Source organism: Hipposideros armiger, unplaced genomic scaffold (assembly GCF_001890085.2).
Source record: "Hipposideros armiger isolate ML-2016 unplaced genomic scaffold, ASM189008v1 scaffold_321, whole genome shotgun sequence".
Classification (NCBI taxonomy): Eukaryota; Metazoa; Chordata; class Mammalia; order Chiroptera; family Hipposideridae; genus Hipposideros; species Hipposideros armiger.
In genome coordinates this window covers 935,731-962,368 of record NW_017731671.1, presented here as the reverse complement: position 1 = coordinate 962,368, position 26,638 = coordinate 935,731, and the positions used below count along the sequence as shown (strand labels likewise).

The following is a 26,638-nucleotide window of genomic DNA, read 5'->3' as shown; positions in this document are numbered from 1 at the left end:
GAACAGACAAGTTGCTGTCCTTTTGTTCTTCAGTCTAGTTGTGGAGGATGTCACTTCACTGGCCCATGTTGGTGTTATCATTGCACTCTTCCCGGATGAGGCAGCCGCTCGCTGGCCATTGGATGGCCATTCATGGTGGCTCACAGGCAGCTCACGAAAGCTCACACCAGCTGCAGGCCAGCCCCACTGCAGCCTACGCCGTCGCCGGCGACTCACGGCAGCCCAGCTCCAAGTCAAGCTGTTGTTCACCATCTTAGCTGTAGAGGGCGCAGCGTCACTGGTCCTCATGTGGGATCCGAACCAGGACCCTGCTGCTTAGATCTGGTGTCCCAAGCCAACTCCTAACCAACGCGCCATTCAGCCGGTCCATGATTCATGTATTTCTATATGATTATCTCGTTGCTCCAGCACCATTTACTGAAAGATCTTCCTGTCCCTCAATGAATTACATTAATCTTCTGAAAAACTTTTTTTAAATTGTAAAGTCTTATACTTTAGGTTCAAAAGAATCAATTGTACAATAGGATGGGCAAGACCAGTAGAATAGCAGTGTATTGGATAATGTGGTTGACTTTAGACAAAGAAGTACTTTTCGCTTGGCAATTGAACCTACAATTTTAGCAGACACATTGTAACACCCTTTGAAGCTTATTGGGTCATGTAATTAAATTCTGGTCAAACCGATATGAACACAATGAAACGTGCAACTTCCATAAGGTCTTTCAAGGGAAGACTTTCAAGGTCTCTCTTTTCTGCTACATGTAATATAGACGCGATGGTTGGGACTGGGGCAACCACCTTAGAATACAAGATGGAAACATATTAAAGAAGGAAGAACGAAAGAGAAGTCTGAGTCCCTGATTATCCAATTCTGGACAATGTACTCAGATTTTTAAGAACATGAGAATTAACTTCATATATTTGAGAGTGGTTTGCAGAATAAAGAGTAATTTTTATCCCTCCTTATTCTATACATCAAAAACAAGAATAAATTGTGTTGAAGCTACAAGGATTTTCTTGTAACAAAAAACAGAACTTATATTCTTATAAGTTAGGAAAATGTTTTAAGATACAGAAAAGTACAAGAATGAAATAACAAACACCCTATATAACCATCATCCAGATTTAACATATTTGCATTGTCATATTTGCTTCAAATTTCTCCCTCTCTCTTTTTTTTAAAGGAATAAAATACAGCTACAATGAAGCCTTGAGGCCCTCTGTGTGACCCTTTCCAAACCCAATTCTTGTTCTCCCTCCGCAGGTGTAAACCTACTCTGAAGTTTGTGTGTGCCTTACCGTTCAGAGAGAACTTGAACCATTCATTGGTTCTTCCTCCTCTGAGTGCCCTTATTTTAGCTGTTGTAGCTGTGGTATGGGAATCACCTAAAGCAGTGTTTCTCAACCTTCCTAATGCCGCAACCCCTTAATACAGTTCCTCATATTGTGGTGACCCCCAACCATAAAATTATTTTCATTGCTACCCTATAACTGTAATTTTGCTACTGTTATGAATTGTAATGTAAATATCTTTTTGTTTTCTGAAGGTCTTAGGTGACCCCTGTGAAAGGGTCGTTCGACCCCCAAAGGGGTCACGACCCACAGCAGCTGAGAACCACTGACCTAAAGTGTTTGTAAAAATAGAGATCCCAGGGTCCCAACTCTTGAGATTGTTTCAGTAAGTCCGGGTGGGGCCTGGGCACCTTCGTTTTAAAAGGCATGCAAGGTGCCTGTCAAAACCACAGTGAGACAGCACTGTGTGTCCACTAGAATGGCTAGCATAAAAAGACACACAATAATAAGGGCTGGTAAGAACGTGAACGAATTCGAATGCTCATATACTTTTGGTGGTAATATAAAAATGGTGCAGCCATTTGGAAAAGTTCGGCAGTGCTCCAAAAAGTAAAACATAAAAGTTAACATATGACCTAGCAATTCCACTCTTATTCACCCAAAGGAAATCAAACCATAAATCTGCGCAAAAACTTATATGCATGTTCACAGCAGCATTATTCATAATAGGCCAAAAGTGGAAACGCCCAAATGTTCATCACCTGATGAATAAACACAACGTGGTCTATCCATGCAATGGAATATTAGTCAGCTTTAAAAAGAAATGAAGTACTACATGCTATATGAAGTGTCAAAGTATTACAACACAGATGAACTTGGAAAACATTATGCTAAGTGAAAGAAGTCTCACATATGAAGAACACATATTGCATGATTCAATTTACATAAAATGTCCAGAATGGGAAATACTAAGAAACACAGAGTAGATAGTGGTTGCCTGAGCTGGAGAGGAACTGAAATGGGGAGTGACGTCTAAAGGACACAGGGTTTCTTTTTGGAGCAAAGAAAATGTTCTTAAACTAGACTGTGGTGATGGTTGTACAACTCTGTGAAGATACTAAAATCTAGTGAACTGTATACTTTAAATGGGTAAATTTTATGGTATGTGAAACATACCTTAATAAAGCTGTTAAAAAGAAAAGAAAAATACCTGGGGTAACTCTTATGATTCTTATGTATACATACTAAAGTTTGACACACAGCTGTAATAGTTCCTACAGTTGTATACCCGAGCCTTCTCTCATTTCCCAGGCCCCGTCCACTCCTATGTGCTGACGACTCCCAAATATATACCTCGATGTGTCCCCGCTCTCTCTCATGAGTTCCAAAATTCTTATTAATACCTTCTCCTGGGATGTCTGGAAGTGCCTCAATATTTGAAGATCCAAACCCTCCGTGCATAGCCAGTTAAAAACAACGATAACAACAGTAACAACAGCTACAGCCAACCGTGTTCTATCTCCTATATTACACAGTATCATTCAACCCACTGTTTCAAACTAAAAGCTCCAGATTTGTCTCCAAGAGCCCCATCCCACTCTTCCTGAATGCTTCTCCTGTGATTCAGAACACACTATTACTGCCCGATTTCAAGCCTTCCTCCATCCTCTTGAGGAGACTCCTAAGCGGTCTCCCTGTGTCCACTTTAAACCCTGGTTGTAATCATTTCTCCACACTGCTGCCACAGTGATCTTCCTAAAACACACAGCAGACCAGGTTTCTTCTCTTCCATGGCTCCCTACTGTCTACACAGGATTCCATCTCGAACCTCATCTCCCACAGTCTCACACACATCTCAGTGCTCCAACATCTCTCCTCAAGAGAAGTACATGACCCTTAATATGCACAAAGCATCCTCTCCCTCGTGTGCATTCTTTTATACCCAGGTGACCTTTCTAACAAGTTCCTCTCATATGAGTAAACAAAGTTGATTACTCTGCCATATTACTTCTTCAGGATGGAGTAATAAACTTCGTATGACCTTTGGAGTCAGACAGACCTGGAATCCAACACAAATTATGCTGTTTGCCAGCTATGTAAACAAATGGGAAAAATACCTATTCGGCATGGTTTCTTTCCCAGTGTGCTCTTAAAATATCAAAATATCAAAATGAAATCGTGTTATAATTTGCTAAATCAGATTCAGTTTAAGGTAAGATATCCTAAACTAAATAATCTCATTTAACTCTCTTTAAAGTAAAGCCAAACAATAGTTCAGTTAATTTGTTGTAGACAAAGACTAAGCTTAGTCGTTACCTTTGATAATAAGAGAATATTACAGCTAGAATGTTGAATCCTGATTCAGTAAATTTTTTTGTAATAATTAATAGACACACATGGGCATTTAAATCTACAGCTATAATTCTTAAACCCTGGAGCTTATTATAAAATATGTAAATATACAAAAAAGTTCAGAGAACGAGATTACAAACAGCCAACATCTCAGTTTTATAATTTTTAGTACACTTGCTTAGATTTCACTTAAAAAACAAACATTCCCAGTCTAAAGCTGCAGAGTCTCTACAACTAGTAAGCCAACACCAAGTCATTTAGAATACAATATAAATTATACCAAATTTAAAGTGAGAAATAGTCATGGAGCTGTTAAGGAATAACAGCTCCTTGTTATTTCCTTGTTCCATCCTTGTTAAGAAATATAATGGAAGATTACATCACTGTTGATTGGAGACTGTCCCAGGAATGCTGGGTTTTGCCTCCCACTTCATGTCCTTCTATGGGATCACTTCCTCATCTATGGTCCCTGCCATCCTACTCTGAGAACGCAAGACCCAATGGAAGTCAATCTACAGGCCTGGTTGGGCCAATCAGATTCTCTTTCTTTATAGAACTGAATGTCGAGATACAGATATTCTGGTCTATCCTTTATGTCAGCACCAGTTATCATAAGAGAGCAAAATCATAAAGTAAAATGCACATCTCACTCCCATGCTTTAGAAATCTGTTGCCTATTCTTTGAACTCCTTAGCCTACAATAATTTGGTGTCCACCCTCATCTCCTCTTCAACCTGGCACCCAATGCTAATCACTCTGTGGAGGATTAAAGATGACCCTAAATTTTCTGCCAGTCCTCCCACTGAGAGATAGGGTCTGTTTCTTCTCCCTTTGGATTTGGAGTGGCTCAGTGACTTGCTTTAATTCAAGAGAATGCAGGGGAAGTAAAGCTGTGTGACTTCTGAGGCTGGGTCTTAAGATATCTGTGGCTTCTGCATGCCTGGAATGCTCCCTCTTTGATCCCAGTCACCATGCTGATAGACACCCAAGCCCTGCAGAGAGGTCATATGGAGGAGATCCTTGACACTCAGGTCAACAGCCTCAAGCTGAGCTCCCAGCTGCCAGCCATGTGAGTGAGCCATTTTGGCCATTTCGGGCCTGCTGGGTCTCCGAATGACCACTTTGGAGCAGAAGAACTGCCCTACTGAGCACAGTCAACCGCAGAATTATGAGAGATAATAAAAAGCCGTGGTGGTGTTTTTTTAAAATATAAAAAAATATATATATAGATATAGATATATGTATGTGTGTGTGTGTGTATATATATATATATATTATATATATATAATGTATATATATATATATAATATATATATATCTCCTTTATTTTTTTAGAACAGGTAAAGATATATGTACCCCTATGTTCACTGCAGCATTATTCACAGTGGCCAAGACATGTAAACAACCAAAGTGTCTTTCAATAGATGATTGAATTAAGATGTGGTATATATATATAATGGAATATTACTTGGCCATAAGAAAAGATGAAATACTGCCATTTGTGACAACATGGATGGATCTTGAGATTATCAGGCTAAGTGAAATAAGTCAGAAAAAGTCGAGAATTGTATGATTTCACTCAAGTGGAATATAAAACTGAAAGCAACAAAGGAACAAGACAAACAAACAAACAAAAACTCATAGATACAGACAACAGTTTAGTGGTTGCCAGAGGGTAAGGGGGGAGGGAGGTGGTAGAATAAGGGAAAGGGGGTCAAAAATATGGTGATGGAAAGAGAATTGACTTTGGGTGGCAAACACACAATGTGATACATAGATGACGTATTATAGAATTGTATACTGAAACCTATATAATTTTACTAACCAATGCCACCCCAATAATAAAAATTAAAATATATATGAGCTATGATAAAAAAAATACAGTGAATGCTTAAATAAAAAAAATTATTACAGTAAAAGACATATTGCCATTAATCCCCCTCAAAATACTACCCTTCGTTCTAACACACTTATCCCATCGTTCTTGCCACTTTCTGAAGCAGTTCTGGAAGTCCTCTTTCATGAGTGTCTTTAGTTGTGCTGTCGTGGCTACCTCCATGCCCTGAATTGATTCAAAACATTTACCTTCATGGTCATTTGGACTTTGGGGAAAAGCCAGAAGTCGCACAGTGACAAATCCGGTGAATAAGGTGGGTGAGGATGCACCGTAATGCTTTTATTTTACATAAACTGCTGTACCAGACGTAATGTGTGACACGAAACCTTTGATTACAAAATACAGTGAACACTGCTGCCGGGTGCCATCCAACAGAAAGGCAGGGACCTTCAATACGGGAAGCTGCGCATCGAACCTTAGTAACAGTGTGTGACAAGTTTCAACTTGTTCAGTGCAGTCAGTCAGGTGTGAGCTATGGTTGAGAGAAGGTGTGTTTTCAAGTGTGCAATAAATCATCCTCCAGCATGACAGCGCTCCGTGTCACACAACGCTTCTGGTATGATAATTTCTGTCAAATAAAAATATTATGGGGCCGGCCGAGTGGCTCAGCTGGTTAAGAGCTCGCTTGGGAGCACCAGCTCTGAGCAGCAGGGCTGTGGTTCGGACCCCACATTGAGGGCCAGTGACGCTTGACCTCTACAGCTAAGATGATGAACAACAGCTCGACCTGGAGCTGGGCTGCTGTGAGTTGCCAGCAACGGCGTAGGCTGCAGCAGGGCTGCAGTGGGCTGCCGTGAGCTATGTGAGTGGCTGGCAGCCAGCGTGAGTGGCTGGTAGCCGGCGTGAGCTAGCAGGAGCTGCTGTGAGTGGCCAACCAACAACCGGAGACCGAATGCCTCACCCGGGAAGAGCACAATGATCATACCAACATGGACCAGTGACGCGACGTCCTCCACAACTAGACTGAAGAACAAAACATCAATTTGTCTACCTGTCTGTTCCCCTTCCCTGATTCTCCAACGCTGTTACCCTTCCCCCAATTCCCCAATAAAATCTTTAAAAAAAAAACCAAAAACCAAAACAAAAAAAAATATTATGGTGTGTCTTCATCCACCTAATTCACCAGATCTGGCACCAAGCTACTTCTGGCTCTTCCCCAAAGTCAAAATGATTCAGGACATCAAGGCAGCCAGGTCAGTGCAACTAAAGACACTCACAAAAGAGGACTTTCAGAACTGCTTCAGAAAGTGGGAAGAGTGATGGGATAAGTGTGTTCAAAGTGAAAGGGAGTATTTTGAAGGGGATTAATGGCAATGTGTCTTTTACTATAATAAAATTTTTTTATTTAAACATTCACCGTATTGTTTGATCACACTTTACATAATCCCTAGTCTATCTCTAAGCTTAAACAGATCTCTCTCAGAAAAAAAAAAAAAGCCATCGAAGATGCTGCACAGTTTCAAGAAAATATTTCCTCAAAAGAAATATCAAAATTCGCATTCTCCAAGAAGACTTCATTACCAATCCTGTTTGACCATAAGTATTCCTGATTTCTACTCGAAAATACTTATATGGGTAATTTTAGAACTGCACTGACCCTTTCATTCATGTATCAACTATTCTTAGCATCTTCTCTACAAATTCTATTCCAAATTTCCCCCTTCATAGGAAACCGAAATTCATTATTGTAAGTCCCCAAACATGCACTCTAAACTCTCCAAATAACAATGACTTCTATTTCAGAGGCAGTATGAAGAAAAAGCTGAACCCCACTTTCTTTCCTTCCTCCTCCATATATCTCTCCACCACCAGCCAGGAGAGTCAGAAGATCAGAGTTCAGGCCTGAACTTAGGGGACCAGCCTTGCTAACCCCCAGGTTCCTTCAAACTCACAAATCTCAATAAATGAACCCTTTCTATAAATGCACTCTGCCTTCCTCCACTTGTCTCTTCCTTCTTTTCTCAAACATGATGGGCTTCCTCCATTAAAAAAATGTTTTCACTTGAACTAACACTTCCTTCTCACTGTTCTTTCCTCCATTTACTTCCAAATTTCCTAAAACTGGGTGGTAGTCTATAGTCACAATCTTACTCTTTTGTCATTTAGGGGGGTTTTAGCCCATAAAACTTGGTTTCTCCCCTTTTACTCTTGAAGACCATTAGTAAGTTCTTTTTAAAAACTTTCTTAGTAGGGCCTGCCGAGAGGCTCAGTTGGTTAAGAGCTCGCTCAAGAGTTTGAGCTCTGAGTAACAGCGGTTCGATGCCCGGCCCAAGCTGAGCTGCCGCTGAGCTGCCAAAAGGTGGCAGGATGGCTCAGCTAAAATAAATAAATAAAAATAAAAACTTTATTTTGGAAAATATCAAGCATATACAAACAAATACAAATGAACCCCTATGCACCCATCACCAAGCTTCAGCTGTTGCCAATATTCTGTCATTCTTGTTTTATCTATACTTCCATCCATTCTCCATCCCTATCTAATTATTATTTTACTGTTTTTTCAGGTAAAATGTACATGAAAACTATAATTTTTATTGTAATTGTAAATTACAGCAGTATAATTTTGACAAATGGATATACCTATATACCTCATACTCCTATCAGACAGAATATCTCCATCTCTCCAGGGAGTTTTATGTCCCTTTTCTTTGATTAGGTTTGGTTTTTTTTAAAAATCCAGATGCTTTTTCTCTATTACCAACCTCCTTGCTTCCTGGTAGCATCTGACAATATGATAATATTGATTGTACCTTTTTCTTAAAATTCACCTCTTGATTTCTATGATGCAACCACCATCCCATTCCCAGCCACCATCTTCTCTCACCTGAATGAAAACAACTGACTTCTCACTGGTCTCCCTGCCTCCACTCTTGCCTCTTTCCAGTCCATTCTCCATACAGTAGCCAGAGTGATCTTTTAAAAACACAAATCATATCATGTTACTCCCCAACTTAGCCTTCAATGGCTTCCCAGAGTGCAGAGAATAAATCCACATTCCACACCATGACCTTCGATTCCTTGGAAGATCTCTGCCTTCCTGTCTAACTCCTTATTACCACTTGGCCACATGAGACTTCTGATAGCTCTTGGAAGAAGCCAAGGGCTTCTGAAGCTGTTTCTTCTGGATAGAACACTGTTCTTTTAGCTCTTTACGGAGCTGGCTCCCTCATCCTTTAGCTCTTAGGTGAAGTGTCACCTTCTCAGAGAGACCTTCTTTGACTACCCTAAGCTTATCCTCCCAGTTACCCTATATTACATTATTTTATTTTCTTCATATTGACCATAATCCATAATTATTACCTTTATATATACTTGTTTCTCCCGCCACATTGTAACCTCCTTGACAGTAAGAACCATGTCTTTTTGGTACATTGTTGTACCCACTGAAAACACATGCTCAAGAATTACTTACTGAAAAAAAATAGATTTAGATCAAATCACTATGTTTTGCAGAAAATTCTCCACTTTTTCTCAAAACCAGCTACCTTTCCTGACTTCTTTCTGGTAACAGACAACCACAAATTATGTTATCATAGTACTATGATAAATTTCTGCACTGACATCCAATCATTCCAAATATAAGGTTTTAAACAAAGAAAAGCATTAGGAAGAAAATCATAAAAACATAAACTAAGACTGATGAAGTTGAAATTACAATCTAATTTCTGATAACAGAAGCACCTACACTTAATGCAAGCATAAAAAGAATGTTCTTTCATTCTTTAGTCTAGTTGATTCTAACCTGATAACTATTCAATCATTAAAGAATCAAGAAACCCAGTCTTTTTCTTTCTCAGAAAGAAGGTGTAAACTGAGTTTCTGGCATGATAAAATGTTCTATATTGGTCTGATTACATGCTCACCAAGTCCCAATCACAACTTTGTTTTCCAGAGAATGTCCTACCCAGAGAATCCAGGAGTCCAGCCTTAACATAGTTCATTATCAATTAATAACTTAGGATCCTGGGGAAGGGGTTATGTGTACTTCAGAAATCCTAGGATCTGTGTATCTTGGACGTCTTGGATGTGTGTGTGTGCGTGTGTGTGTGTGTGTGTGTGTGTGTGTGTGTGTGTCCTAGAATGTGTGTGTATCTTAGATTCTGACCAACCCTAAGTGAGATTCAGGACCTAGATGAGTCTGATAAAAGTCTATAGGCTCCGCGTTGGCTACAGAAAGAAGGGAGAGATCTCATGGGAAAAAAACAACCCACACACTGTAGAGAGGGGGCATTCAGAAAGAAGCTGAAGGAGTTGTTTTCATGAGGTACCTGGGGATCGGGGCACAAGCAGTGCTTCTCTGAGATCCAGCCCACAATGCATAACAGAGCGGAGAAGGGGGTTGGCCTCTCTGAATCTCAATGAAGCATTGCATGAGGCCAATGGACAGTAAGGACTGCTCTGATGGGAACCCCCACAGCCATTTTTCCCCTGTTTTGTTTTTTAAAAATAATTTATTGATGTGAAATTCATATAATATAAAATTAACCAGTATAAGGTGAACAATTCAGTGCATTTGGTATATTAAAATGTTGTGCAACCACTATTGCTATCAGGTTCCAAAGCTTTTCAAATCCCAACTAGAAACCCCATTCCCATTAAGCAGTTATTTCTCATTTTCCCTTCCCTCCGAACAAGTCTTGGCAAACACCAGTCTGCATTCTGTCTCTATGGATTTGTCTAGTCTGCATATTTCATATAAATGGAATCATACACTATGTGGCCTTTGGTGCCTGGCTTCTTCCACAGAGCATGGTATTTTGAAGGTTCTCGGTGACATTGTGACACCTCTCTACTTTTGCTCTGGTGAAGGAATGAGCCTCCCCACAGAGAGAGCCAGTAGCAGAGCAGCAGCAGCAGCAGCAGCAGCAGCAGCAGCAGCAAAAGGACTCCCCTGAGGGGGGTCTAGGGGGCAGGTAATGTTACAGGTGCTGGGCACTGAGGACAGTGTGAGATCCCTCGGAGCTCCCAGGAAGGACTAGAGACAATACTGAAAGGAGGAAGAGGGGTGTGAAGGGGCTACTGAGGGTCCCAGGTGACCAGGCAGAGAAAGAGCCAAGGAGATCAGGGCATGGAGGCAGATCGAGAGAGGCACAGATAAATACACAGGTAACTATTTATATACAGGGTTTAACAAGAGTCACTCAAGCTTTAGCTTGAAAAACCAAACCAAACAAAAATTACCATTTAAAATTTTTAAATAAAAACTGTGTAAAAAATGATCAGTGATGCCTCTGTGCAGCAGGAATAAGGGACAGGCTTTTACTTGGTACCTTATACACTTTTGATTTGTTTTCATTTTCAAATAAATAAATATAACTTACATAATAAAACATTAAAAGATAAAGTGCTGGTATTCTGTAGATGAATCATAAAGTTCTCCATGAGTTCAGTGAAGTCTGTTTTAAATTTGTCATGTAGAATAACAAAAAATCTTAGGTTAGGTTCTGATTTAAAACAGTCAAGTCACCGAAAGCAAAACACCCACCCCACTTATCCATGGCCCCTGTTGGTTAATTTCTGGGCTGTTTGCACCTTTCGACTTCACTGACCTTGGAACTGCTTTCTTCCGATACTTCTCCCTCATTGGTTTGCATGGGAACCAACTCTGTGCAAAACTCTGCAGAAACACACAAATACTGCCTAAAAGAGGTAAGAAGAGAAAAAATACATAAGAAAGTCAATGCAAAATTTTTTTTTCAAACATTAGACTGAAATTCTGTTACCAAGACCACAGATATTGTGAAGCAACGACCTCAAGTAACGTGTGTGTGTGTGTGTGTGTGTGTATGTGTTTGTGTGTGTGTGTGTGTTAGGGAGAGGTAGGGAGGGAATTGTCAGCACCTTAGGAGAGGATAGTCAGGAAAGGTTTACGACATTGCAGTATTGAACAGTTCTGGATAACTTTCCTCTTTTATTTGACTTTTGGCAGAAGTGATAGTGAAAATCTTCATTAATTCTTCAGTACAAACACTGACCTGTTGGAAAGGATGCCCCCCCCCCGCCCCGAGTAAGACAGTGACCAGCTGTTATGCTGCAGGTTATGCTGGCTATTAGATTAGCCACTGAAATCGGCTGGGTTTCTTGGGTTTACAATTTATGCTCAGCATTCATGGTTTATAACTGAAATTAAGGTGCACTCTAATAGCTGACCCCACTTGTTTTATTTTAAGGAGATTTTCTTAATAAACTAAATGTCAGTTAATTTATTTTTATACAAGAACAGGCTAGTCATAGGGCAAGACAATAAAAAGTAGTAGTTTTTCCTCTCAAACTTTTACTTGACTCATTTTATTCTATTAAAATGTTATGAATTAAAATATACCAAAAGGGCCGGCCAAGTGGCGCGATGGTTAAGAACTGGCTTGGGACGCCAGAGGGCCCCGGTTCGGATCCCGCATATGAGGGCCAGTGACACTGCCCTCCACAGCTAAGATGCTGAACAACAGCTCAACCTGGAGCTGGGCTGCCATGAGTCACCCGCGACGGCGTAGGCTGCAGCCCCTGTAGCAGTGGGTTGCCATGGGCTACCGTATGTAGCCAGCAGCCAGCGTGAGCGGCCAGCAGCCGCAGTGAGCGGCCGTCCAGAAGCCGGCGACTGATCTGCCTCACCCGGGAAGAGCGCAATGATGGTGCCAACTTGGGCCAGTGAAGCAACGTCCTCCACAACTAGATTGAAGAACAAAATGACAGCAACTTGTCTGTTCCCCTTCCCCCAATTCCCCAGCACTGTTCCCATCCCCCCAGTTCCCCAATTAAAAATAAATAAATAAAATAAAATAAATAAAATATACCAAAAGGACTACTAAAAGTTTATGCAATATTCAAATTAATTTATTAAATATTTAATTACTGAGGAATAATTACTCCAACTAACAAATATCTATTGTAATACAAGTACGGATATTTTATGAGACTGACGCACTACCTAGTGTGCTAACGAGGCACCTTAGGTACGGATATTTTAAAACCTTTCAAATACTTTAAAAGGCTCATAGCTACAAAATATGAAAAGCTAAAAAGATGCTCGATAGTGTAACTTTTTTGTGTGCAGAGAAATCTCTTTATGAATATAGCAGCTTGCAGGCCTGGCAATCGGGTTCTAGTGCAAAGAGAAACAGGCTTTCTCTAGCTGGTGTCCTCACCTGTTTAGGACACTTGTGCAATAACAGAATTGCTCTTTCTCTGAAAATTACATTGATAGCACTGGAAAAACTTGGTAACGTATTTAGAAAGATATGATGTGCAAATTGCTTCACAAACGTCTTTAAGTTCTTATTCTCCTTTACTGAAACAGAGGTTGTATTTCATAGATGATGATGCATGATAAGCATGGCTCACCAAGGAAGGCACACCTATTACCTCTGTGCCATTTCCACTTGAATGTGCTGCGAAACAGGAAGGTTTCTCCCCACTCCTGCAGTTTGCTCCTGGTTCGCTCCACCTTCACACACTCTATCCCAGAGGAGGTACAGGATCTTATGGGAATGGGGAGTTCAGAAGGAGAAACAAGATATATGAGCTCAGCCCCTTTTCTCTCTTCCTTCTGGAAGCCAGCTGTCTGCGGGGAGCTTGCATTGTCCTCGGCTCCTGGCCCCTCACCAGTACCGGTGACTAGGTAAGTCTGTTGAATTCCCAGGGTCAGTATTAACGAGTTCCTTTGCCTGGAGATATCAGCCACATTCTCCAACAGTTTTATTAATCACAGAGGTAATATTTTGGTCTCCCAAATGCCCTCCTCTTTTATGTCTCAATTAGTATAGAACTCAGCCAAGGAAAAAGAGCGCTATTTTGGGGGTCTCTCAAAGACCCTAACATCCGGTGCATGAGACTACAGAGCCTTGATAAACAGACATGAAGCAAAATTTGGGGAGTAAAATACATGTGGAGTTTCTGAGGCTTCTGTTGGGGCCAGGACTTCGGGCCTTGGTCTTCAGTGAGGGGACAGTGTTCTGACCTTGTGGAGGTTTACATTAGGCTACATGAGTGTTCACAGTTGTACACTAGCTTTTAACTATCGAGGCTGAGTTAGGAGTTTATAATCCATAGACCACACTGTATTTTGACCTTTGTGGTAACTGTAGTTATGGCAACTTTGCCTTCAGGTAAGTGGCTGTTTCTATAGAGACAATGCTGCTTGCACCAGGCACATAAGCCTTAGCAAACGGCTCGGGGGCTTTGCCAGCCTCCGCAAAGCAACAAGCTGCCGGCGGCGGTGGTACTGAAAGCTCATCTAAATGTCAGCTGCGCAAGTGACCTCAGCATACACTGGCCACTGTGGCCTAGCGAGCCAATGCCAGCTGTGCTGGCCTCAGCACAGGGAATACGGCATTAGCAGGCTTGGGTGGCTTCAAAGTACAGAAGGCTGCTGTCTGACCTTGAATTATGCAGGCACAGCTTTTTCCTAAGCAGGCATGGCTGAGGCAAAGATGAGACTTTAGGAAAAAAAAGACTTTCTCCATACAGGCCTTTTAGTTGTTAGCAAATGGAACAATTATTTGCAGCATGTAAGCTGCAAGGTAGCTGAATTTTAAACAGCACAAGCGCTACAAAACTAGTGAACGTCTATGTTTAAATTGTTTGTGCTAGGCTTACATAGGCGATTCAAAAGGGAGATGGGCAGGAAGAGGTTTCTCACTATACTTCATCCAAGGAAGGAAAGAAGGGAGGAAGGTGAGAGGGGCAGGCAGGGAGGGAACTTACAGAGGAAGGGAGGGAACTGGGTAACTGGGGTTGCCACTACTATAAATCCTTAAATTTTGCAAAAAGAAGGTGATATTTCAAATATTAATCTTTAAAAGAGAAGACAGTGTGCATTAACTGAGTTTTTCCCAGATGTGGTAAAGGCACAGAACCAAATTTAACCTCTTGCTGGCAGATATTTCCAAATTGGGTGGAAGTGTCCAAGTCATGGATTGCGGACACTGGAATGGACTAACCGGATTTTTTTTTTTTTTCATTCATCCCAGGCAGGTGACATGCTGTAAAGACAACCACTCCTATGTCACATTTCCCCTGAGATAATGGAAAGAGTGACACATACCTTCACCAAGCAGATGAGCTCTATGCTTGGAGGCGAACTTCCTCCACTAGTGAAAGTACCTAACTGGATATCTTGGTGAGTGAGGCTCAAACCAAGGGGCGCTCACCCACCCTCCCTCCCTTAGTTACCAACGCGTCTCTGCTAAATACAATCTTTGGAAAGACTGAGTACTGTGTCTGGGAACGTAATTTTATCAGAAATACTGCTCTCAGGCTGGAGGTAGGCTTAATTTCTGAATTTGATGGCTGGGTGGAAAGTGCTGAAACCGTTTTGTTTAGCCTTGGAGTTCATATAATTTGTATACTGTTCTGACCCATTTTAGAATCTTCTGGGGACAAAATCTATTCATGGTCCCAAGAGAAGACCTGAGAGGACAGTGGTTGGTAGTGGGGGGCTGTCCTCAGGAAAGTGGGAGTAGGACTGTCCTGAGGCCACCTCTGACCTAAAGGGGATAGGCACACCCCCGCTGATGGAGACTTACTGCTTAAGACCAGTGCACTAAGAGACAGAAGCTGGCGAGGATTAGGGGAGGAAGACTTCTTCCCCCCTCTGATGCCTTCCTCCATGAGACGCAGTATCAGTTTGTCTGCTGTCCTGGCCTTACCCTATCCCTGATTCCTGCTGTCAGGGTGAAGTGACTGGTCTGATCAGAGAGCTTGGAAGAAGAAACTGGGCTGGCAGAGTCCAGTGCCTTCTCCCTGTCCCCTTGGGGGTACCTACTCTGCTCCTTCCTTCCTTCCTTCCTTCCTTCCTTCCAGGCTAGCGCTGCTGGTGAGTAAGCCTGTTAGTGCTGCAGTTCAGTAGCAAGAAGCTGACTTGGACTTAGAGATGAGCCCGTTCTCCTATGTCAACTTTATTTGTAATAAAAGTGAAATTTTGATCTCCACCTGCCTTACTCCTTTGTCCTCTATCTCCATTGGTTCAGAACTTGGGCAGGGAAGAGAATATTATGTCTTGGGTCTCCTTCAATTCCAACTTACATCTGAAACTTATCCTCTTCAGAATTCAGTTCAGTTTTCTGTGTCAGTCTTATCTTCCCAATTATCCTGTTACCAGAATATTAATAACGTACTTTACTTCATGCGCTTTTCAGCTCCATGTCTAGTGATACTGTACTCCACGTCACTAAGACAAATCTTCTTTCCATTCTCTCCACACAGCTGGCTAATTTCTACCTATGCAGTCCATACCTTATTTAAAATCCCTTCCCTTCATCACCAGTCCACATCTCTATCCTTTTAACATCTGGTCAATTTGTATTTCTAAAAATCTTTCTGGATTAATACAATATAATCTGCTTACTTCCTATATGTCAGATTGGTACCTATTTTTCTATTTGTCCTTTATTTAACTGGCTCTCACATTTTCTTGTTTTGGAACTATCCCAAATACTTTTTATGGGTCTCCTGAAAAAGCCTTGATGACATTCTTGCTTGAAGGCTGGCTTCCAGCTGTGTCTAAGGGCCTAGGCCAGTTTTACTGTCCTTTTGACAAAATAGGGAGACTAAAGTAGGCAATGCAAAAGTATATGGTTAAGCTGGAGGTGTCACTTGGGAAGTGACACAGGGTCCAGTGTATAGGTGTGAACAGAGTGATGAAAAAGTGAAGGCAAAGTTCACTTATGTGAAAATTAACTGGAGGGGTGACCAAGTGGTAAAGCTGTCAAAGGTGATATGACAACATAAGCGTTTGATTTCTGTTGCAGCATATCATTTCACCTCAGAGCTGTCACCAGGGTGCCATACATGGCAAGTGACAGCTTTGACCTGGCACAGTGCTTCAGCACACACAGGGCAGGACTCAACCAATGCTAATGACCAAATATGAGTAATGTCACACAGCATCTGTGCTAGGTCGTCTCTAAAAGTTGACAAATATGTTAATATTTTCAAAGCCCTTAGGATTTCACTGTTATTTGGCTCTGCAGTCACTGGCCAGGCCTCTCTGTCTCAGCCATACTGAATGACTCATACTTCGCAAATATGCCAGACTGTTTCCGGTGTCCGTGTTTCTGGTTGTATTACTCCTTCTGCCTTTCCTTTCTCTGATGCTGCCAGGGAGCACTCTACTCCTCACCAAGGAAGTATTTCCTGGTCCATCTCGAGGGAGAACCAATGGTTCCTTCCTCAGTGACCCCAGTGGATGTTGTTTGAGTCCTAGTAGAGGATCTGTAACACTTTACTGGATCTATCTGCTTGCATAGATGCCTTCCCTATTAAACTGTCAACCTTTTGATACCATATACTCTATCTCATTAATCTGTGTATTTATAGTTTACTTAAAAGTGTATACCTGGCATTTAATAGGTAGTCAATAAATTTCTATGTAATTATGACTGAATTAATCAACTAAAGTCCTTTTCACTTAAATTGCAATAGAGATCAATTCAATAAATATTTACCAGGTTCCTACCTCATGCCAGACGGTGCTGGGCTGGTGTGGTATAATGGAATGAGTTTTGGCATTGAAGGAGCAAAATCATTACTCTTTGATATTTATTAGCTGTGTAATCTTGGGCAAGTTACCTGACTTTCTAATCTTCATTATTGTCATCCATAAAACTGGTCAGGTGGAGGTGTTACAAAGGTTAAATTAAATAATATATATACAGCACTGAACAAGGTATCAAGAGCAGCCAATGGGCTTAAAAAACAATTTATTCCTGTCCAAGAAGTCTCAAAGGGTTTATAGACTAGTAAAGGAGACAAAAATACAAATAAATTAACTCTAATATAAAACAATGATTGCTTTATTAGTGTAATAATAACAGGTGCTCCTAGAACACAGATGAAAAAGACATTCTGCCAAGAGCATCTGGAAGAAGGGGATAATAGGAAAGATACAACAAGGAAGGCAGCTAGCTGCATTCCTCTCCCCTCTTCCAAACTCTTAGCAAAGAGGAAAGAAAGCATCAACCAAGGCACAGAGCCGTGGAAATAACTAAACATCTGGGAAATAGAAAAGGGTCTGGTAAGGCTTACAGAGAGGGAGGGCTCACTAAAAAAGACGCCAGAGATGGTGGTTGGATTAGGTTTTGAAGGGGTTTGTAGGATGACATCTGCAGCAACTGGGAGCCATGAGAGGTGTTTGAGCACAGGAGTGACACCAGTAATCTATCATTTAGAAAGCTAACTCTGGCAGTAGTGAGGACTACACACTGGAGCAGGGACAGGCGAGGGGTAGAGAAGCCAGGCACACACTCACATACAACTGTGGAACTGCTAAGCCTAGGAACAAAGTCTAGCTTTATAAAAGAGTGAGGCACCAAATGTCAGTATCCATGTAAATACCGGTACTTTTTAAAGGGACCTCCCAATGTAGAAATGCAAAGAGCTTATGTGGTGGCCACTTTGAACACCCTTCTGTAAGAACTCGGGAAAGGGGCAATAACGTCAAAACGTACTTCTCTTCTTTTTAAAGATGAAGATTCTCCCATTTAATTGACAAAATTCCCAGTGGATATAAATTTTGAAACACTCACCTCTGACAGTATCCTGGGGCAACACACGCCCGCGAAGATGAGTCTAGACTACATTCAGTGCAAAAACCAAAACCCTGAAAAGAGAGAAAAATCACAATGAGCCACACGCTTGTAACAAGACACCCCGGCAAGCAGGAGAGCACAAGTTTTGAACTCGGGAAGCCTGGTGCAAATGCAGGCTCAGTCTTAGCCAGCATCCTAACCTCTCAAGCCTCAGCTCCCTCATTCAACACTGTGTTCCTCACAGAGTTCTTTGGAAGTTTAAGTGAAATATGTGTGAAATGCTTAGTACAGAGCAGGGCACCACTCACACGCTCCACAAACACAAGTGGTTATTAAGGATGTGAACTGAAACACTCTCTGAAGAAACGCGAAAACCTTTATTATTGACTTGACCTTATTTGTTAAACCAGAAAAATACCAAATTGTCTTTTCAACTTCTCCATTTCACACGAGGATGTCTCAGAATCACTTTGGGTTCAATATGTCCCAAACTGCCCTCTTCGTCCCCCCACCCAGACCTCATCCTCCCATCACCACTGTTTCCATCGAGGACGCTATCCTCCACCTAGCTGCTTGCGCCAGAACCTCAGATTCATCCTGGATTCCACACCCTATCCTAGTCCTCTCGGGGCCCATCAGCAAGTCCTATCGTTTCTGCTTTCACAGTATGTATCTCAGATGTACCCGCAATCCTTCATTTTCATTGCCATCATCGTTTCTTGCTTGTGGAGGCCTCTTAGCTGGTATCGCTGAGCCTCTTTTTGCTCCTCGCCAATCCAGTCCCAAATAACAGCTGGAACGGCCTCTTCCAAATCAAATGGGATCATAGAGCAAGAGGCTAATAAATGCAGTGAAAATTTTATTTGACGATGGAATGCCTCTTTATATATGTGTGTGTGTGTGTGTGTGTGTGTGTATACACACACACACACACACACACATGAAATGACAGTCATTTATTATTAGACATTCAGTGATTCCAAGCCAGTCCCTTCTTTTTACAATGGCAAAAACAAATGTCGGATGGACATCCTGCTCGAGGTTGGACCTGTGTGTGTGTGAAGGTGGGCAAAACAGTGCTGGGCGAGCCTGGCAGAAACTTCCCTGTGATTCACATCCATGCTGCTGTCAGAAAGCCCGTGACTATTTGGAAACTGGCCCCTTAGTTTCACAATCACCTTAATGTTTCTGTCCAGGAAAGTGCATTCCATCCCCCACGGCTTCAGATTTTAAGTTACAGTTTTAGTCCCACAGGTGCTGCTTTAGTGAACCCTGAAAGCATCTTGTCGCCCTCTTATCCATCATCACCTCTGTGTTAGCTTCTTTTTTAAGTGTTTGAATAAACAAATCTCAGGTGAAATTGTGCTGTCCTGAGTATTAGTAATATTTAATTATTATCCCTATCTTCCTACTATACCCAGCCTTGTCCCAGCAATCTTCCTTTCTAAAAAGCAAATTTGACCTCTGAGTATATCACTATCCAAGTTCATCCGAGAGCTACCCATTACCTTTGGGGTAAAATTCAAGATCTCTCCAGCCCCATCATCCCTTCACGTGCTATTCACATGGATGGCACATGGTTTCCTTGCCCACAGTACGTGCACTAATGTCTCGGAGGGCCCTCTGCCCAATTCCCTTCCACACCTCTGTTAAGATCTGCCTCAAGTATCGTCTCCTGAGAATTTTCTGTACCCGCCTTGGCTGCACTAAGTGTCCCTCCTCTGAGATACACCATATGATAGTGGTAATATCTGTGGGTCTGTTTTCCTCACTCAACAGGAGCTCCCTGACAATAAGGACTATCTATGTCTTACACAGCTTTGAATTTGGTATCGGGTAGGAGCTCAATACACAGAAGCTGAACTGAATCCGGACGTGATCCCAGTCCGTCCTTCTGTGTGCACGCTTCCCCATTAAACGGCACTGGGGAAAGGTGAAGAAGCTAGCTGCAGCCTCCAAACGGGTCTGGCCCTCACGGAGGACGGGAGCTATGTGGTTATGTGTGACCCTCAGCACCTCAGAGAAAGACTGGATTCTTTAAATTTTGTGTCAACCACAGACTATCAAGATAACAACCTAATTTTCAGTTCTGTATTCTGATTAGTTTCTGCCCAGGTTAAACACGACTTCTTCTCTAGACTTACCAGAAGTCTAAACTCTGAGCCAACTTCACAAAGTAGCTCATTATTACATTATCTTGTTCACAGACAGGCTTAGGACGCAGTGGCCAGCTCAGGCCTCTGCCTGCTTAGCAGCTAGTAGCAGACACTTGCTGGTGTTCAGTGAAGGCAGAGGAGTTAAAGCAAGGGAGAGGCCGGCGAGGGAAACTGGGAGGCATTCCAAGTACTCTGCAAACCAGCTTCATTACGCTTTCTGTAGGGCTGGAACCTCTGTATCAGATGTACTTGGACTCAAGATAAACATAAAATTTAATTCTAAAATCAACATTTGAAATTACCTACTTGAAGTTATCTACAGCACTCTTTTCCTTCGGAGGCACGGGTAATGGCAAATTCCTTCAAAACATTACTTTGAAATGTTCACTACTGCACTGCAATCCTACCATCTGATCATGGGCAGTCGCAGCAGTAAATTATGGTGAACACTCCAGTTTCCTCTCTTCTCTTGCACAGTGACTGATTGATCTTGAAATTCACACTCAGAATGGGAAGGTTCCGTGGATCTTGGACTAAATCAACCCCCAGAACCTGCTAACCGGCAAGTAGACTTCAAGAGTTCTTCCACAGACAAGTACCTAACTAACTCACATTAGAACTGAATCTTTCCAAGGGAATACGGCAAGTTAAAGAAATACATATTCAACAAACTATATTTATTCAGATCACTTTTGATGTGGTAGGGTTTAATTTTCAAACTTGATTATTTAGCATGATGCTTTTAAATTTCTCATTTCAAAAAATTTCAAGCAATATGGATAAGGCCCTCCCCTCCCCCCACACTGGTCTTCCTAGATTTACCGCTGTTTATCTGTTTAATATCCAGCATAATTCTTGGGATGCAGACTATTAAGAATATACTATAAACTTTTAATTGAGTCACAAATAACACTGAAAACCCTGACTGCCTACGTCATTGGCAAGGGGCCTAACTTCAAGCAAGACATCAGGACAAGATGTCTTAAGTGAAGCAGCAGATGTGAGGGAGGAGCAAACACCAGCTAGGAGGCCGGAAGGTCTCCCCAGGAGATTCAGGGCAGGCAGGAGGGGACCACAAGTCCAGCTCTGTAGGTGGGGCACCCGGCCCAAGTGAGCAAGGAGGAGCCTATTTAATTAAGGAACATAAATAATAGTAACAAACACAACGAGCACAGATAGAGGTAGGTGTGCTACAGGCAGATGGGGCTTATCCAGCCACCAGGACACAAGAGTAACTATTATTCCAACATCTTGGCTGTTTCAGGTCACTTCTACTTCAGTTCAACACTTTGGAAACTCTGTAAAAATGTTCAACTCCATTCATTCCTTAAAAACAGCCCCTTGAATCCTAAAACCTCCTCAGTTTTTGTGTCCTCCCTACCCTTTCCTCTCCTAGTCAAGCTTTTTGAAAAAGAAGTTTTTATTTGTGGTCTCAATCGTCACAAGGTGATTTCCTTCCCTATCAATCCCAGTTGCTAAATACAATGGATATTATTCAATTATTCTGCTTTCACTGGTATTTAGAAATTAGAATGACCTGAAACTCTTGTCATCGGGGGCTCCTGTCCAATCTGGATATTAAGGATACTGCAGACCCAACCATTGGGCCAGAGGCACCTTCTTTTAGCTCCTGGTCTGGTAGCTGTGTCTGGGTCCTCCCGTCTCCCTGGTCTGCAGCCAGTCCCAGCTCTTTTTCAGTCCTGCTGGTTTTCAGATTCCCATCACGGGCAGGGTGGTGCTGGGGGAGGGGCTGCTGCTTCTGCACATGGTGGGTGGGGGACAGGGGTCAGGATGAGGGAGTCAAACTCAACTCCTGGCTTCAAGGATTGGGCCTAGTTCTGATGCCCAAACTGACACGGATTATGCTTAGTCCCTTTACCCCACAGAAAGGGCAAAACTCGTTACTGTTGCTACTACTACCTCTTAGACCATTTATTTCCAGTCCCTTTTGATGGCTAGTCTTTCTCTGCTTGTCCTTTCATTACTGGTCTGTTCCTCAGGAGTTCATCCTTCCCTTTCTCCTTTTATTATACATACATGTCCTTACCCTCCCCTATAGATTTAACTACTATCTGTATCTTGATGACTCCCAAATCTCTCCCCAGTGCTGACCTTTCCTACAATCTTCAAAGCCACCTACCCATACAAACTGCCTAATGTCAGGGGACTTCTCCACCTCATGTCCTACAACACAACAGAACTAAAACTAAAATAACCCTCCCTCAAACTGTGTTCTCCTTCTGCCTCACTTGGAAATACTATCATGTCACTCAAAGAAACATTCTGGGACCATCATCAGCATTTTCCTCTCACCAAACTCTGTCAATTCTAATCCCCACATAGGGACTTTCTTCCCTATTCCTACTGCCACGGCCTTAGTTCTGCGGTAGTTTCTCACCAGATTTATTCCAACTTTTTAAATTGGTTTTCTTACCCTCAAGACCCACCTCACCTCCACTGCCACGAGAATCACCTTTATAAAGTGCACCCTCACTGCCCTTGCAGTGTCTCTCATCCATTTTCGAGATGAAATCGAGCTTCCACGGTGTGGTCTACAGGCCCGGTACCTGTTCACCTCTCAGCTTCATCTCACAAAACCACACTGCTTTCAGTTTCCCTTAAGCGCCACAGGGTTTCATGGGCCTCTGACTCTGTACATGCCTCTTCCACTTGGACTGTCTTCCCACTCACAGGGCAAATTCTTTTTCAACCTGCAAGATGCAGGCTTTGGGAAACCTTTTCTAGGGAGTCTTTCTTGATTCCTCTCTCTTGCTGCAGGTGGTCTGGATGAGTCCTTCCTCTGAGGAAGCAACTGTACTTGGCAGATATTCCCCTAGGTGTGTGCAAGTTGTGTATTCTACCAGGTTATCAGCTTCCTAAAGACAGGATCTAAGTCTGATTTATCACTGTATCACCATCACTTAAAACAGTACTAGTGCAAAAGACAGCCCCATAAACTCTTATGGAATAAACACACACTTTGGGGCAAAAAAATAAAGTCAACTCAATATAATAGTCTTAATTTATTCAAATAAGGATACTGCTCATAAGTCATAACAGTATATCCAGGGCTATAGTACTGACTCCATTCATTCATGCATTCATTCATTCAGTGAATGAGCCACCTGCCAGGTATCATGCTCTGTTCTAGAACACCGTGGTCAAGTAATGCTTGGATCTCAGGGCAGAGTGATATTTGCATGGGACATTTAGACTTCCACGGAGAAGCTGTGATTAAACTTTGGGACTAATAACAGGACCCTGGTATAAAGATGTTCCATTTAGTCTTATATCTTCTTAGTGAGGGTTGTCTAAAAATAAACACACTCAGTCTAAAGCAGGGGTGAAGAAAAAGGCACATGCCTTGCCTTCAGCTACTAATCCAGTTTGGTCAACTAACTGATGCCCTCTCGCTCAGTCCAGGACAACTTGTCAATTCTTTACCAGGAAGGGTTTCAAAAAGGACAGCTACCTTCTGAGGACTATAACACAATGCAAGTGGAGGTGGGGGCGGGGATGGCGGGGACTAGCAGTCACCTGAGAAAAGCAGAAGCAGGGCTGGCCGAGTGGCGCGATGGTTAAGAACTAGCTTGGGACGCCAGAGGGCCACGGTTTGGATCCCACATATGAGGGCCAGTGACACTGCCCTCCACAGCTAAGATGCTGAACAACAGCTCAACCTGGAGCTGGGCTGCCGTGAGTCGCCGGCGACGGCGTAGGCTGCAGCCCCTGTGGCAGTGAGTTGCCATGGGCTACTGTGTATAGCCAGCAGCCAGTGTGAGCGGCCAGCAGCTGCAGTGAGCGGCCATCCAGAAGCCGGCGACTGATCTGCCTCACCTGGGAAGAGCACAATGATGGTGGCCAACTTGGGCCAGTGAAGCAACATCCTCCACAACTAGACTGAAGAACACAAGGACAGCAACTTGTCTGTTCCCCTTCCCCCAATTCCCCAGTGCTGTTCCCATCCCCCCAATTCCCCAATAAAAATCTTAAAAAAAAAAAAAGCCGAGGCAGCTACTCAAACAGCTTTACTGAATGCTTACTAAGCGCCCAGCACTATGCTCAGTGTTTCCAGAACAAGAGCCTGTGGTCAGGTTTTACTGCAATCGTTGGTCACATAAAAATTAAATAGATTAACATGCTCAGCTTTTATAGCCAATTATTGATGATCTATAATCAAAAATCCTTTATTCTTTTGCCATATTGTATATAATTGAATGTTGTTTTTTTTAATCAAATAGGTATTTATACTGAGGTTCACAAAATTTTAACTGTGTCTTGGTTCTCCAAAAAACCAGTGAGTTTGGGGAATTTTAATATTGATATTAGATAATAATAATACGAATAACCATTACCAACTGTTTACGCTGTGCTCAGCAGTATATATTACAAATGTCTCAAAAAAACTCTCACTTAAGATATCCCTGTCCTCAGAGGTCTTACACTATTGATAAGAAGAAAAGTAGCACACCAAACAATTCCACAGAAACTAAGCACAAAGCTGTGTGACACAGAAATTTAGAGAACGCAGAGAAAAAGTGTGTAGCCCTCAGAGAGAAACTGGGATTCTAACTGGAATTGACAGGAGTTAAAGCAGTGATTCTCAAACTTTTGGGTCTCAGGATTGTTTCAGATTCTTAAAAATTAAGGACCCCAAAGAGCTTTTGTTTATAATGTGGGTTATAATTGTCAATATTTACCATATTAAAAATTAAACTATGAAAATATAAAAATATTTATTTGTAAGTATTCATTTAACATTATTAAACAATTATATGTTAAACATTTTAAAATTTAAAATAGTATTTTAAAGGATAAATTTGGAGAAAAGTGCCACTGTTTTACATTTTTGCAAATATCTTTAATACCTGGCTTAAGAGACAACAGCTGTGCCCTAGTGTCTGCTTTTGCATTCTCACATGTCACGTAGCCTCTGGAACACTCCACTGCACAATCATGAGAGAATGAGTTAAAAGGCTTATCGCCTTAGTGCTAATAAAATAGCTGTGACTTCACACACACCCTGAAAGGGTCTGGATTAGGGAGCAGGGGGGTGGGGAGCACATTTTGGCTAATTATTGATTTTAAAAGAGAAAGAAAATGGGTTCTGTGATCTAAGAAGCAAGGGCTGGCAGGAAGGAAATGTGTGGTTTGAGAGCCACAGCTTCCACGTACGCAACTCTTACTTCTAATATCTTGGCTACAACCAAACTTACCTCCATTGTGAACCTGAGACAGAAATGGCAGGGCAAGGTGGGGTGCTGGTGACAGCGGGACAGGGCGCCTCTCCCTCACCGAGTGTACATGCATGTGGGAGAGGCTCTACTTCCCCCGGCCACATTCCCTGAAGGCCACGTCAGGTTTTCCTGTGGCGCCTCTACTGTGCTCTCCTCTTAGAAGCTGTAAATGGCTCACGGGAAACTGCCTTGCCATGGCTTCCCGAGGCTGTGTTTACTGAGTGAAAAATCATCTTACTGCTACCGTCTCCAATCCGTGAGACATTTCTTGATCTGGCTGTCGTAAAAAGCAAATTTAACATCAGCCACGTAGCCAGGTTTTCCCTGCCAATAATCATGTGAGTCTGCTCCTCCGTTCCCGTGCATCTTGAGCACTGTAAAAACAGCTCCTGCAGCATCATATGTCACGGATCTAGTTGCCATAAAATGAAAACATTTTCTTCATATTTTGCGGCACAAACTCAAAGCATTCTGGATGTGGTTTGTACACAGTCCATCTCTGGCCAAAAGGGAGGTTTAACTATGTGGATAGACAGAGAAAGGGAGGTGGCTAGTCCCATGGTTAAACTGTTTTCATCATCAAAGTCAATGTTTGACAGTGGATGTTTTTAATTGAAAATTTTACCATGATTAATGCTCTAAAATTAATATGCAATAAGTATAATTGTTCATTTTGTGTGGCAAGTTTTAACTTGTCTTAACAGTATTTTATAGCTGGGGAAAGCAGATGAAACAGGAGCTTCTTTTTTGATCTCTTAAATTAAAAAAATAGAAACAAACATCTATATAGTTTTTCAGTTTTTAAAAAAATTTTTTGTAGTAAACATGTTTATTATGACCCCTTTACAGAACAGATCATTTTGAAGTCAAAGTGAAACTAAAACTTTGAAAGAGATTTCTGCTCTGGGAATGGTAAACTAGGTAATTCAGACCAACTATTGCTGAGGACAGCCAGAAAATCTGGACAAAATATAAAAACTATCTTGAAGGCAGAGGAGCACTAACAAGTTAATTGGGAATTTCCATATACAAAAATCAATTTCAGGTGAGCTACACACCCAAATGTGAAAGATAAACAATAAAGCTTTTCGAAGATAACATGGGAGTAGGGAGGGAGCTCTAACACAGGACACAAAACGTACCTGTTATTAAAAAACAAATGTGACTACATGAAAATTC

General features: G+C 42.0%; 1 protein-coding gene across 3 annotated transcripts in view; it reads right to left on the bottom strand.

The window, feature by feature from the left end:
• The window catches only part of TNRC6B (trinucleotide repeat containing adaptor 6B), a 198,918-nt gene extending 173,455 nt beyond the window's left edge, over window positions 1–25,463 (bottom strand). For all 3 annotated transcript variants that reach the window (XM_019660594.1, XM_019660595.1, XM_019660596.1), the window contains exons 1-3: window positions 25,439–25,463; window positions 18,064–18,137; window positions 11,092–11,182 (exon numbers count right to left, since the gene is read on the bottom strand). In XM_019660594.1, coding sequence (XP_019516139.1) covers window positions 11,092–11,182; window positions 18,064–18,137; window positions 25,439–25,444 — 171 coding nt within the window. In that variant the 5' untranslated portion in view covers window positions 25,445–25,463. The remainder of the gene's footprint in view (window positions 1–11,091; window positions 11,183–18,063; window positions 18,138–25,438) is intronic.
• Window positions 25,464–26,638: the final 1,175 nt, after the last annotated feature.